The sequence below is a fragment of the Haemaphysalis longicornis genome, unplaced genomic scaffold, assembly GCF_048455015.1.
Source record: "Haemaphysalis longicornis isolate Haplotype H1 unplaced genomic scaffold, Haemaphysalis longicornis Haplotype H1 scaffold_3, whole genome shotgun sequence".
Taxonomy (NCBI): domain Eukaryota; kingdom Metazoa; phylum Arthropoda; class Arachnida; order Ixodida; family Ixodidae; genus Haemaphysalis; species Haemaphysalis longicornis.
This window is the reverse complement of record NW_027526335.1, coordinates 36000502-36012117: the sequence shown is the minus strand read 5'-3', so window position 1 is coordinate 36012117 and position 11616 is coordinate 36000502. Positions and strand designations below refer to the sequence as shown.

At 48.7% G+C, this 11616-nt stretch overlaps 1 protein-coding gene across 1 annotated transcript in view; it reads right to left on the bottom strand.

Moving 5' to 3' along the window:
- LOC144175190 (uncharacterized) overlaps positions 1-11616 on the bottom strand; it is a 31168-nt gene that overhangs the window by 11094 nt on the left and 8458 nt on the right. The window contains exons 3-4 of the mRNA XM_077704293.1: positions 3585-3763; positions 349-557 (exon numbers count right to left, since the gene is read on the bottom strand). Coding sequence (XP_077560419.1) covers positions 349-557; positions 3585-3763 — 388 coding nt within the window. The remainder of the gene's footprint in view (positions 1-348; positions 558-3584; positions 3764-11616) is intronic.

Here is an 11616-nt window from a genome sequence, read left to right as displayed (position 1 = left end):
TGTGAGCAGGAGCGGGCAAGGGTTTCGCGCAACACTTGCACTGGCGCTTGCACCAATGGCCTACATTTCCCCACTAAAAAAAAAAAAAAGAAGCAGATGAAAGGGCCGCATATGAGGGCCGCTCCTCATAAAGCTGTGCAGAGCGCGGACAAAATTTCTTGGAGCCGCGGGAACAGCGCCAGGTTGGTGAGAAAAAAAAAACAAGAAAAAGAAAACGTGGAACTAAAAAGTACACTTATAGCGGTACGGAGTAAACCTGAAACATATTGAATATTTGCTATCTCATTTCGTTTCAAGACAGCCTTACCGCAGGCTAGTAGAAATTTCCCTCCAATCGCGAGCGAGTACCTGCAGGACGGGCGGCGACTCTGGCTCCTGGTACTGGGGCTGGTAGGGCTCCAACATGCGGATCTTGCCCCACTTGTTGAAGAACAGCAGGATGACGGCCAGCCACACGCTCAGCACCAGCACCACGATCACGATCTCCTCGTCGCGCACCACGGGCCGCGCCGCCGCCAGGCTCCCGCCGCCGCCGCTGCTGCTGCTGCTGCCATTGGCTGCGACAGGACCGGCCGCGCTAATTGTCAGTCCCCATTCGGTGCACCTCACAGTAATGGGAGGTCCGGAGCAACGTTTAAACGTTGGTCCGGAGTGGATTCCCCCGAGTGCCCAGTTCCCGAGGGTTGCGACGCTCATGCGGCGGCAATCGCGCAATCTCCGCGAGGAACTCTGGCACGCGTGTCTCGTTTGAAACGAAAAGCTTGCTTTACCTGCCACCACTGCCTGCGACCGCTGCTCGTTGAGCTGCAGGTGCTAGAGGGACGTCGTCCTCCCCCGCACAGATTACATGCATGGATCCCGCCTAGCGCGGTCCCAGTGACCCCCGAAAGGACCGTTGAGCGAACAAACCCGCGTCCGCCGTCCGTCACAGAGGAACGGCGCCCTTGGGGGCGTTCACGAGGCGTTCCACGGCGTGAGCTTAATGGAGTACTGACACGAAATTTCAATGGTGGGATAACTATGTGAAAGGCTTCCTTTGTATGTGGAGATATCTCCCAGCAAGTTTGAACAGTAACCGATCAACATATTTTAAATCATTTTTATTGTTTGCGCGCACGAGAAAGCTCAGAACGGATGCATCAGCATGATGCCATCTACTCATGGAGGAAAGAAATCTGCTCCTCCTGGCCCCAAACTGACGACGTGAGGGCTCCCGTGACGAGGCCAACGCGCTGGCTGCGATTGACGCTCGCTGTTCGTCAGTGTGCATCACGTCACGGTTTTTGGACTGACGTCATGCTGCCTGGCGCGAGGAGATGGTGGAGACCACCGCCGGTCTGGGCGCGCTAGCGAGAGCGCTCACGCGCGCCCACACCAGCAGTGGTGCGACAAGAATGGTGACGTCACCTCTCCTGTCATGGCGGCCGCTTGGGTGTTTGTTTAGTCGAAACCGAAACTGACACGAATAAACGAGGCTGTAAAGAATTATATACGCTGCTATCGACCGTATAATAGGCGATTCTATGATTAGTGATCTGGTAGGCACCCATAGCAACGAAAAAAACTTAACGCGAAAAGTTCGTGCGAGTACGTACTCCTTCAAACGCGGCAGTAACGAGAGATGGCCGCCATCACACGTGAAGGGATAGAGGGAAAGAACCAACAGCGAAATTCGCCGTCGTCGTCAGCTCTCCTATTAAGCCCAACCTCCATGTAGCGAAATATTGGAAGTGGAGCTCTTGGAGGCATCATGACTGGAACTGCGCATAAAAATATGGGACCAGGGAAGAGAGAACACACAACGCAGTTTTTCGTTATATTTATTATCAGAAAAAACACACATATATAGGTTCTGTCACATGACTTTTAGGGGCACACAGGCGCACGGGGACTGCACACACGTTACACGCGCGGTGCTAGCAGGTTAATCTCTTTATCTCTTAATCTTTTTATGGTCTTACTAGATAAAGAGATTAACCTGCTAGTACCGCAGGTGTAACGTATATGCAGAGTTTCCGTGGGCCCGTGTGCCCCTAAAAGTCATGTGACAGAACCTATATCTGTGTGTTTTTTTCTTATAGTAAATTTAATTCGAAACCGCGTTCTGTGTATTCTCTTCCCTGGTCCCGTCTTTTTGTGCGCAGTTCCAGCCATGAACCATTTTCAACTAGCTCGGCTTTCCAGTCTGCTCCTGGAGGCGACCGCGCGGCCGTCGGCTTCCAAAAAAAGAAAAGAAAGAAAACCCGCCTGTTGAGCAGCGGTCTTCCCCAGTTGGGTATCGGGCGGCCGACGTTCGCCGCCGCCGGAAGCGTCACAGCAACCTTGAGGCTGCAGCCAGGGTTCATGCTTTCTGCCTCTGCTTCCGTTCTTCGCTGTGGGCCCCAAGCAGACGAACAGCAGACGACTGTTTAGCGCTTCTTCTTCGCTGGTATTGCACTGCCTTTTTTTCTCCTTCACGTGAATAAGAATGATCGCCTGCTGCTAGATAGCCGGCGACGGCCGCTTTTTTCGACGCGGGCGGCGTCGTTCGCCACTTGTTCGTCCGTTTTTCGCTGCATGGAGGTTGGCCTTTACGTATGGACGAGCAGCAGCGCAACGCGTATCAGGCAGCGTGCAAAGGAAGGGGCGCGCCGCGGTCATTCAATATTTGGTGATCGAAGGCTGACGTGGCGCAAAGACATGGCGCGAAGGATACGTAGTACCAGTAAGTGCACCTCACCCGTGCAGGGAAGTTGGCTCTCTCAGCATCGGTGCTCGCACATTACTCTCCATACACAGCTTCCCACCTGGGGATAGACTCCCACGCGAACTGACGCCGGGACCACCCTTCCGTCGTCTATCGACGAGGACGTGTTTAAATATTCGCTAGGCTCTCTGAAACAACCGGGAGGCCCATAGGTGGGAAACAAAAAACAACTGAAGAGCTGTATCGCCTACTTGGCCACGTCGTCGAAGCTGACTGCATTCTGGCGGCCCCCGACGAGGCCGTTCGGGAATTCCCTCGGGCATCGCCGTTGAACTGGTCATCGTCAACTCCTATGACTGTTTAATCACTCTACGGCAAGAGCATGGACTCTGTGTGTACCGACCTGCCATAGCGGCCCAGCTGTGCCCCTTCACCCAGGCGACGCGGCTCGGATGTCCCTGCGCGCTTTCTGCCGTCATGATGGCCAGCGCAGCCGTGGGAGACGCCGGTCCCTCCGCGGCCGTATGTTTTTCGGCACGGAGTGCTGGGCGCCTACCTCGGCCTGCATCGTCACTTCCAGGTTAAAATTTTGACAAAAAGTGGGATGATGCGTAAAAAACTGCCACTGAAAATGCGAACTCGTAAGTTCACCCAGAGTTCATACTCAAGAGTACATGCGCAGAACGCGTCACCTCGAATACGGCAGGATTTACCTTTAAGGGCTGGGTAACGACCCCGCCCACAAGCAAAGTTCAGGGAACTGGTCAGTTTGACTGTCCACAAAGCAGCCTGTTCCAGTCAAGAAGCGGTGATAATTCATTTGAGCGGACGTATTACCGCCGACTGCACGCACTATGGCTTAGCTTAACCGGCTACAAGGACGCCCTGAGGCACGCACCGGCTCCCGGCGACACGAAGCGCACCAGGCCGACAGGCGCGTCGTCGGTGTCGTTAGCTCGCGTGGGGTCCGGCCGGGCGAGCACGCGCACCAGGTACTCCGTCTCGGGTTCGAGCCGCTCCAGGAGGACGCTCCGCTGGTCCCCGGAGGCCACGGCCACGCCGCTCGACGAGCCCCGCCTGCGTTAAAGGGAAGGGGGTGGGACAATCCCACGGGACCCTGACGGAAGGCAAGGTTCGCTTTCGGCGACGACGAAATGAGGGCGCCTGCGTGCCCAGCGACGCGCCCAGTGCATTCCCGGAAATGGAGTTCGCCCTGGTAGGGTGCGTACGACCACAGAAAGCCGCACGCCAGTCCTTGAGTATGGAGAGAGAGAAAATAAATTTAGTTGAGTAAAACGAAGGGGGTCAGATGACGTTGTCGGAAAGCTTCATAGATCTGACCGCCTTCGTCCAGGCTCCCACTGATGGCTTTCCGGGTGGAGTGCACCATGGCCACGTTGCTCTTTCCTGGTCTTTTGGGCGGCCAGCCACTCCATGCTGTAGCGTCGTCTATTTTGTGCGTAAAATGCATTCCCGTAGCACGCGTTGTGGAATGGCGATGGCATTGCAGGAACTGAACATGGGGGGAACTTATCTGCCTTTGTATCTTGCAGGAGGTGTGATATAGCCGGTGTGGGGGGTACCGGCTTACGCTTGTCTGAATGTAGTCCGTTGGTGGTAGGTTGCGGTAAGCATAGGCCGGCAGGCTCCCTCCCGAGTGCGCTCCCCCACCAGCCACACACCACTCACGAGTGAGCGGTGAGCGAGCCTTAATTTCGGGCTGGCGAGTGTGTGAGAGCCACTAGCGGTGAGTCCCGCTCACCATTCACGAGTGTGAACGCCACTCACCACTCAGCCCTCACGAGTGTGAGTGCACTCACCACTCACCATTCGTGCGTGGTGAGTGGCGATGGTTGACACTGATCATGGCTCATTGGTATCACTCAAGCTCACATTCTAAACCTCTGTATAAAAGAACGTTGCCACTCAGCAAAATACTTAAAGGAACGTTCAGTGCAAATATGGGGGAAAAGTAAATGAAATGAAGAGCATCGAGGAATGATCCTTAATAAATAGTTACTGTAGAAACTGTTTCAAAAGATTATGCGAAATAGCAATTATGAGTAAATTAACCATGATAAGAACACAGGCACACTCTTCAGAGGAATTGCTCTTACTGATCTTGAAAAAACAAAACAAAACAAAAACACAACCGGATCGACGAACCATCCTTAACACATAATTGCAAAAGATATTGTTTTCAAGAAATTGAATTCATTTATGATTATGCCTAATAAAAACAATAGTAGCAACATCGACAAACCTGTAACTGATTTTAAGGGTTCCAATTGTTTTTTTTTCTTTTTTCAGTACACTGAATGCGACTTTTCAGTACCCATATGCTCTTCCCCCTTTTTCCTTCCCCTTTTCCCGCCTTTTTCTCATTAAAGCCAATCAATCAATCAATCAATCAATCAATCAATCAATCAATCAATCAATCAATCAATCAATCAATCAATCAATCAATCAATCAATCAATCAATCAATCAATCAATCAATCAATCAATCAATCAATCAATCAATCAATCAAATCTTTTTTAGCAAATCATTGGCACGCCAGGATCTCTTTTTTTTTACGAAATAATACAGTACGTGAAACGTCTGGGTGCCTAATTGTCCATGTGTTGATATGTCCGCTCACCGAAAGTACGTGCAAAAATAACCCGTGTTATTCTCATTTGAGAAATTGGCGCCAGTGGAACCTCTTTTTTTTTTTTTTTACATCGAAGCTGTTCAGGTTACATCGAAGCGCACAAGTAAACGAAGCACGGAAGCGGTGGCCGAATTGTATCGCCGCACCACGTACCAGCGGTGTTATGGTGGGGCATTCGCCCTCGCGCCACCGTGTTACAGTTTCCAAAAAGCAGCACGAGGCTATGCAGTGGCGCTGGTTAAATTACCGTTCGCAGTCATCAGTGGCGACCGAATCCGTCGCTGTTGGGTTCGTACAAACTACGAGCGCTAGGAAATGCGCCTTAATTGTTGCGCTCCATAAAGTGTTCACGGTCGGCCTATTGTGTTGCCTGCCCATCCAGTATCTCACAACGTGCTTTCGCAATAGAAAACATTATAAAACAACAACAGAATGTGTCTGAAGAAGCACATCCAGAGAGTGAATAGCTATGCGAATTATCTGTATTAAAAAAGATAAATAAACTTGCTGCTGGCTGAAGCTGTGCTTTCATTTGGTGTGGCCTTGTCCGCTCTCAAGCTACGGCTGTCACTTCGTTAAGGATCTTTTTAAACTATAAAACTATCTCACAGAGTTACAAGGGTATGTAACAACCGGGCCTGTACAAAGGTCTAATAATAATAATAATAATGATGAAACTTTATTTCTGTTCTATAATCACAGCTACAGATACATGAAACACAAATACAGATACATAAAAGACAGATACAGAAAAAAGGAACCACCGAAAAAAGCTGTCATAGACAGCTTGACGAGGCCGCAGCCCCCTTTTTGCTCAACAGCAGCATCGCGACAAAAGAAAACACACAGTCATAAAGACAACCGAAAAAGTAAGAATAAAAGTTAACAATAAGACACTTCTTTTTTGTTGCACGTAATACCCGTTGTTTTCAACAGGTATAAAAAGAACAGTTAAACAAAAAGGCAAATGAGAGACATGGAAAGGTTAACACATTTTACTACACATGATACGTAATTAACGCTTCGAACATTTATAGATATCAAAATCGGTGCGCTCAAATAGTACATTTAAAAGAGAAGGCGGCTGGTATACTGTATGAGCTCTTTCCCAGTGTTTCAACGGGCTGTAGGGACCGCCCAAGGTTCCTTATTCCTGAAAGGGTAATTTATTTGTTTCTGTCGTAACCGGGCCAAATTACGCATATTGTTTATGTTTCTTTTTGTTTCTATTTTGAATCGGCTACTGAAACGATAATTGTACAAGTTGAAGATTTTGATAACACCACTTCTAAGAAAGAGGTCCCCGGTTGGCTCCCTGTAACCTTTGTTATAAAGTGACGAAGAAATTTTTTTTGTAGTAAATAAACTTTATGTAAACAGGAATAATTTGCGGTACCCCAAACAAGTTGGCAATAATTTCAATTGGAATAAAAAAGAGAATTGTAGAGAAGAAATTTCACAGATTTGGGGATAATGTACCTTAAACGACCAATAACACCAGTGATTCGAGCCAACTTACTTATAACATGGTCTACATGATTATTTCACGACATGGTTGCGGAAATCACAACACCCAGGCGCGTAGTCAGGAATTTTTTCCGGGGGGGGGGGGGGGGGGGGGGGCGGTCGACCAAAAGATGGGATAGGGAAATATGTAGGCAAAGCTTCTTGCACGTTGTTTTTCAAACGAAACTTGAAAACACTGACTTTAGCATGCGATTTTTGTACGCTGAACGCTAACAGTAAAGCCCACCTTAAGGAGCTTATATGACGATGATGATAATGATGATCACCTAAATTCCCGTTCGCTGGTCTAAGGGTAGGCCACGGGTGATTCCTTCGTCCGTAGAGCAGGCGGTTACGCGGGCACGCGCTCGTGAGCGTGATCATAAGTGTGCTCGTGTGTGGCGCGCGGTCCCCGAAGTTTGTCAGGCGGAAGTAGAGGCCAACACTGGGTGTTTACCAGGGGCGTAGCCGGGGGGGGGGGGGGGGGGCACACCGGGCCTGTGCCCCCCCCCCCCGTTCACCGAAATGTTTTTTTGCAAGGCTGGGGTGCGGTTTAAGTAGCCTGAAAAACCGCCTGAAGTCGCCTGCAGGCGCGGAACCTGCAGTTTTAAGGACATTCTTGCTCGTATAAAGCTGAAAACAAGGGCTACGTCAGCGTCTGATCCCTGTGCCCTCTCCAGATGCTGTACATGTCAACATATGCAGCCAGGCTGCATTTCGCGCCGGATACACCAAGCAGCACCGGGAACCTGCCACGAGCCGATCGAGGCAGTCTCGCTGCTCCGCTGGCGGAACAGCACGGCCAGGAAATGGCGGAACAGCAGGAAAAGTCTCATATAGGCATACATGTGGTCTGGAATTTAGCGTGTCATTACTAGCACAAAAAATAACAAAAAGGCGATTACTGAAGGACGAAGACGCACGTTTGCTAGCTTCACCGGTATAATAGGCATAATATACGAATGTGCTGCATGTACAGTCCACTGCGTTTCGAAGGTTATCGCGGTAAAGCTACTCTTTCAAATGAAGCAGAGAGAACACCAGCTTTAGCAAATCTTCCATAACAGTTTCGTTATTGTCGTAGATAAAAGTCAACCAAGTCTGTGCTTCATAACAACGAAGGTAAAGCTTGAAACCAAAAGGGTGGCAAGTCAGTCGTTCGGGCCATTGTTGTAGTATAGGAACAGCCAACAAGGGAGAGAAGAGTGCGAAATCTTAATTTTCATGGTTCCGAAACGAAACCGTGAGACGGTGGCATGCGTGGCCGCTCGATGCTGGCGCGATAACCTTCAAATCGTGCTCGACTGTACTTCACAGCTGATAAAAAAAAACTTATTAGTCCCTTTCCTAAAGGAAAATCTGAAACACGCGCATTTTGATAGTAAACACCAAGTGTTGGCCTCCACTTCCGCCTGACGAACTTCGTTCGGGGACTCGCGCCTCTCACGACCACACTCATGATCACGCTCACAAGCGCATGCCCGCATAACCGCCTGTTCTACGGACGAACGAATAACCTGTGGCCTACCCATAGAGCGGCGAACGGGAATTTAGGTCATCATCATTATCATCATTATCGTCTAAGCTCTTTAAAGTGGGCTTTAATATCAGCGTTCAGCTTACACAAATAGCATGTTAAAGTCAGTTCTTTAAAGCTTCGTTTGAAAAACAACGCGCAAGAAGCGTTGCCTACATATTTTCCCGTCCCATCTTTTGGTCGACCACGCCCCCCCCCCCCCCTCCTTCCCCCCCGAAAAAAATTCCTGGCTACGCGCCTGGTGTTTACTATCAAGATTCGCTTGCTTTAGATTTTCCTTTAGAAAAGGGACTAATAAGTTTTCTTATCGGCTATGAAGTACAGTCGAGCACGATTTGAAGGTTATCGCCCCAGCACCGAGCGGCCACACGTGCCACGGTGCTATGGTTTGAACCATGCAAATCAAGATTTCGCCCTCTTCTCTCCCTTGCTGCCTGTTCTATGTTACAAAAATGGCCCGCACGAATGATTTGCCGCCCGTTGGGTTGCTAGCTTTACATTCGTTGTTATCAAGCACTGATTTCGTTGCATTTTATCTACGCCGACGATAAAGAAACTGGCATGAAAGATTTGCTAAAGCTGGTGTTCTGTCTGCTTGCTTTGAAAGAGTAGCTTTCCCGCGTTAACCTTCGAGTCGCAGTGGACTGTGCGTGCGGCACATTCGTATATTATGGCGGTGAAGCTAGAAAACGTGCGGCTTCGTCCTTAAGTAATCGCCTTTTTGTCATTTTTTGTGCTAGTAACGTGAATAGTGAACTTACGCTTAGCAGAACACCTTATTGCACTGATTTTGAACGTTGAGCTTGTTGCACGTTTCTTAAATTTCATGCTATTTCTATCCGTTAAATCGAACAGACATGGCTTCAGTAAAATTCCGGGTAACAAATACAGAATGCCGATTCTAACCAAGAGGGAGGTCAATGAAACACAGGAATATTGCCAAAAAGACAAAGCTCTGCAATAAAGAGAATTGTACAGTTTTCTTGATGTTGAGGAAATACAAGATAGGCAGAGCAATGCTTTCATACAGCAGAAATTATGGGACTACAATATTCAATGAAATGCGATGTCGGTAGAAAAATAAACATATCAAGGATTGATAGTTGACTGAACAAAATACAGTGACATTCTCTGTCATGCGATTATACTTTGTACCAGTGTAAAGACAAGGAATGACACGTTAAAGTCCAGGCCACATGTATGTCTATATGAGGCTTTTCCTGCTGTTCCGCCATTTCCCGGCCGTGCTGTTCCGCCAGCGAAACAGCGGGACTGCCTCGATCGGCTCGCGCAGGTTCCCGGCGCAGCTCGGTGTATCCGGCGCGAAATGCAGTTGGGCTGTATATGTTGACATGTAGAACATCTGCAGCGGGCGCAGGGATCAGACGTTGACGTAGCCCTTGTTTTCAGCTTTATATGAGCAAGAATGTCCTTAAAACTGCAGGTTCTGCGCCTGTACGTGACTTCAGGCGGTTTTTCAGGCTACTTAAACCGTACCCCAACCTGGAACAAAACACTTCGGGGGGGGGGGGGGGCACGGACCCGGTGTGCCCCCCCCCCCCCCTGGCTACGCCCCTGCACCTAGGCATTTGAAGCTATCCACAAACTGTAAATTTCGCGAATTTAGTTTAATGGTTGAATGATAGGGAAACGGTTAATGGTTGAGGGAGGGGGAACAGTGCCCTAACGAGATTAACTCAATAAAAATAAACAAATTGGCACATTCGACAGACCAGTATTTCTTCATTTTGTTTCCGCAGTTTCCGCATAGGTGCCTAGGTAAAACTAATTTCGGATTGATAAAGGCTGAAACAGGCTTGTATTTCCTGACACCTGCCGTAGCATTGTAGCACGTCAATATCTCCTTGCCTTCCCCTCGGCATTATGGCGCAAAAGGCCTGATGACACGAAAGCTGTAACTCTTGTTCAACAGAAAAAATGGGCTTGTTAGTAAGCATGATGTATGTGTAATTCAACAATACGACACATGGCCTATAAGACAGGCTGCTATGGCAGAGAACTACAAGTTTATATATATACCACGCAGAGTTGGTTGCCATGGAGCAACCTTCCTCAACACGGGTGCTTTGTATTTATCCTTTGTTACAACAATCCTGAACTAAGTGACGGCCGTAGCTTGAGAGCGCACAATGCCACATCAAATAAAAGAACATCTTCATCCAGAGGGGGATTTATTTATTTTTTTAAAATAAAGATTAAAAAAAAGAGCACCTAGAAATTCCCACTCGGGAGTGCTTTTTCGGGCATATTTTGTTTTCGCGTTATAATGCCATGTATTGCAAAAGCAGAGAGAGAGAGAGAGAGAGAGAGAGAGAGAGAGAGAGAGAGAGAGAGAGAGAGAGAGAGAGAGAGAGAGAGAGAGAGAGAGACAGACAGACAGTCAGTCAGTCATTCAGTCAGTCAGACAGACAGACAGGCAGGCAGGCAGGCAGACAGACAGACAGACAGACAGACAGACAGACAGACAGACAGACAGACAGACAGACAGACTCTTTATAAAAGATGAAAACGCAGAGAGGTTTGCCGACATGAGTTCGCTGACATGCTATTCTGCGGGGAAAGGAGGAGAGGGAAAAAGGCCGTAGGTTTACCTAAGAACAAGGTTAGTAAAGAAAAAAAAATAGTAACAAAATAATAAAAACTGTGGTTGATTCCTCTGTCATAAGAATCGGTAGAACACGAAAGTGAAATGTGCAGTGAAATCTTCAGCTAAGCATGATTTGCGGGTCGGCGGCAGCCTTGTGGGTGTGTTTGGCGAGCGACGTCCTGCTGGCGGGTCGCTTCGGCAAAGGTGTACTGGCGTCATTTCCGTGGCGGATATGAGGTCAGGGAAATCTTGGTGTATCATGGCATAAAACACTTTCGTGTTAAAATATAAAACCCGAAAACGAACAACCCTAAGTATAACGTACTCTCAAGTACTAAAGGTTGCTTCGCCACAAGGAGACACTGTGTGCAGGGGTGCACCCTTTACAGACGGCTTGCTTCATTGTGCTGGCGTCATTTCCGTGACTATATGACGTCAAAATCTTTATGTATCCCGGAATAAAACACTTACGTGTTAAAAGTTGATCCGTGCACATAGCGCGACAAAAGAACGTAGAACGACAGAGCTCGAGCGGACTGGGGCGACCGGGCGGCGAGGTTGGCTGCAGCGTCGCTGCGTACGGGCCTTTGGCGGCCTAGTTGCTCACGGTAATGTCAGCTGGACGT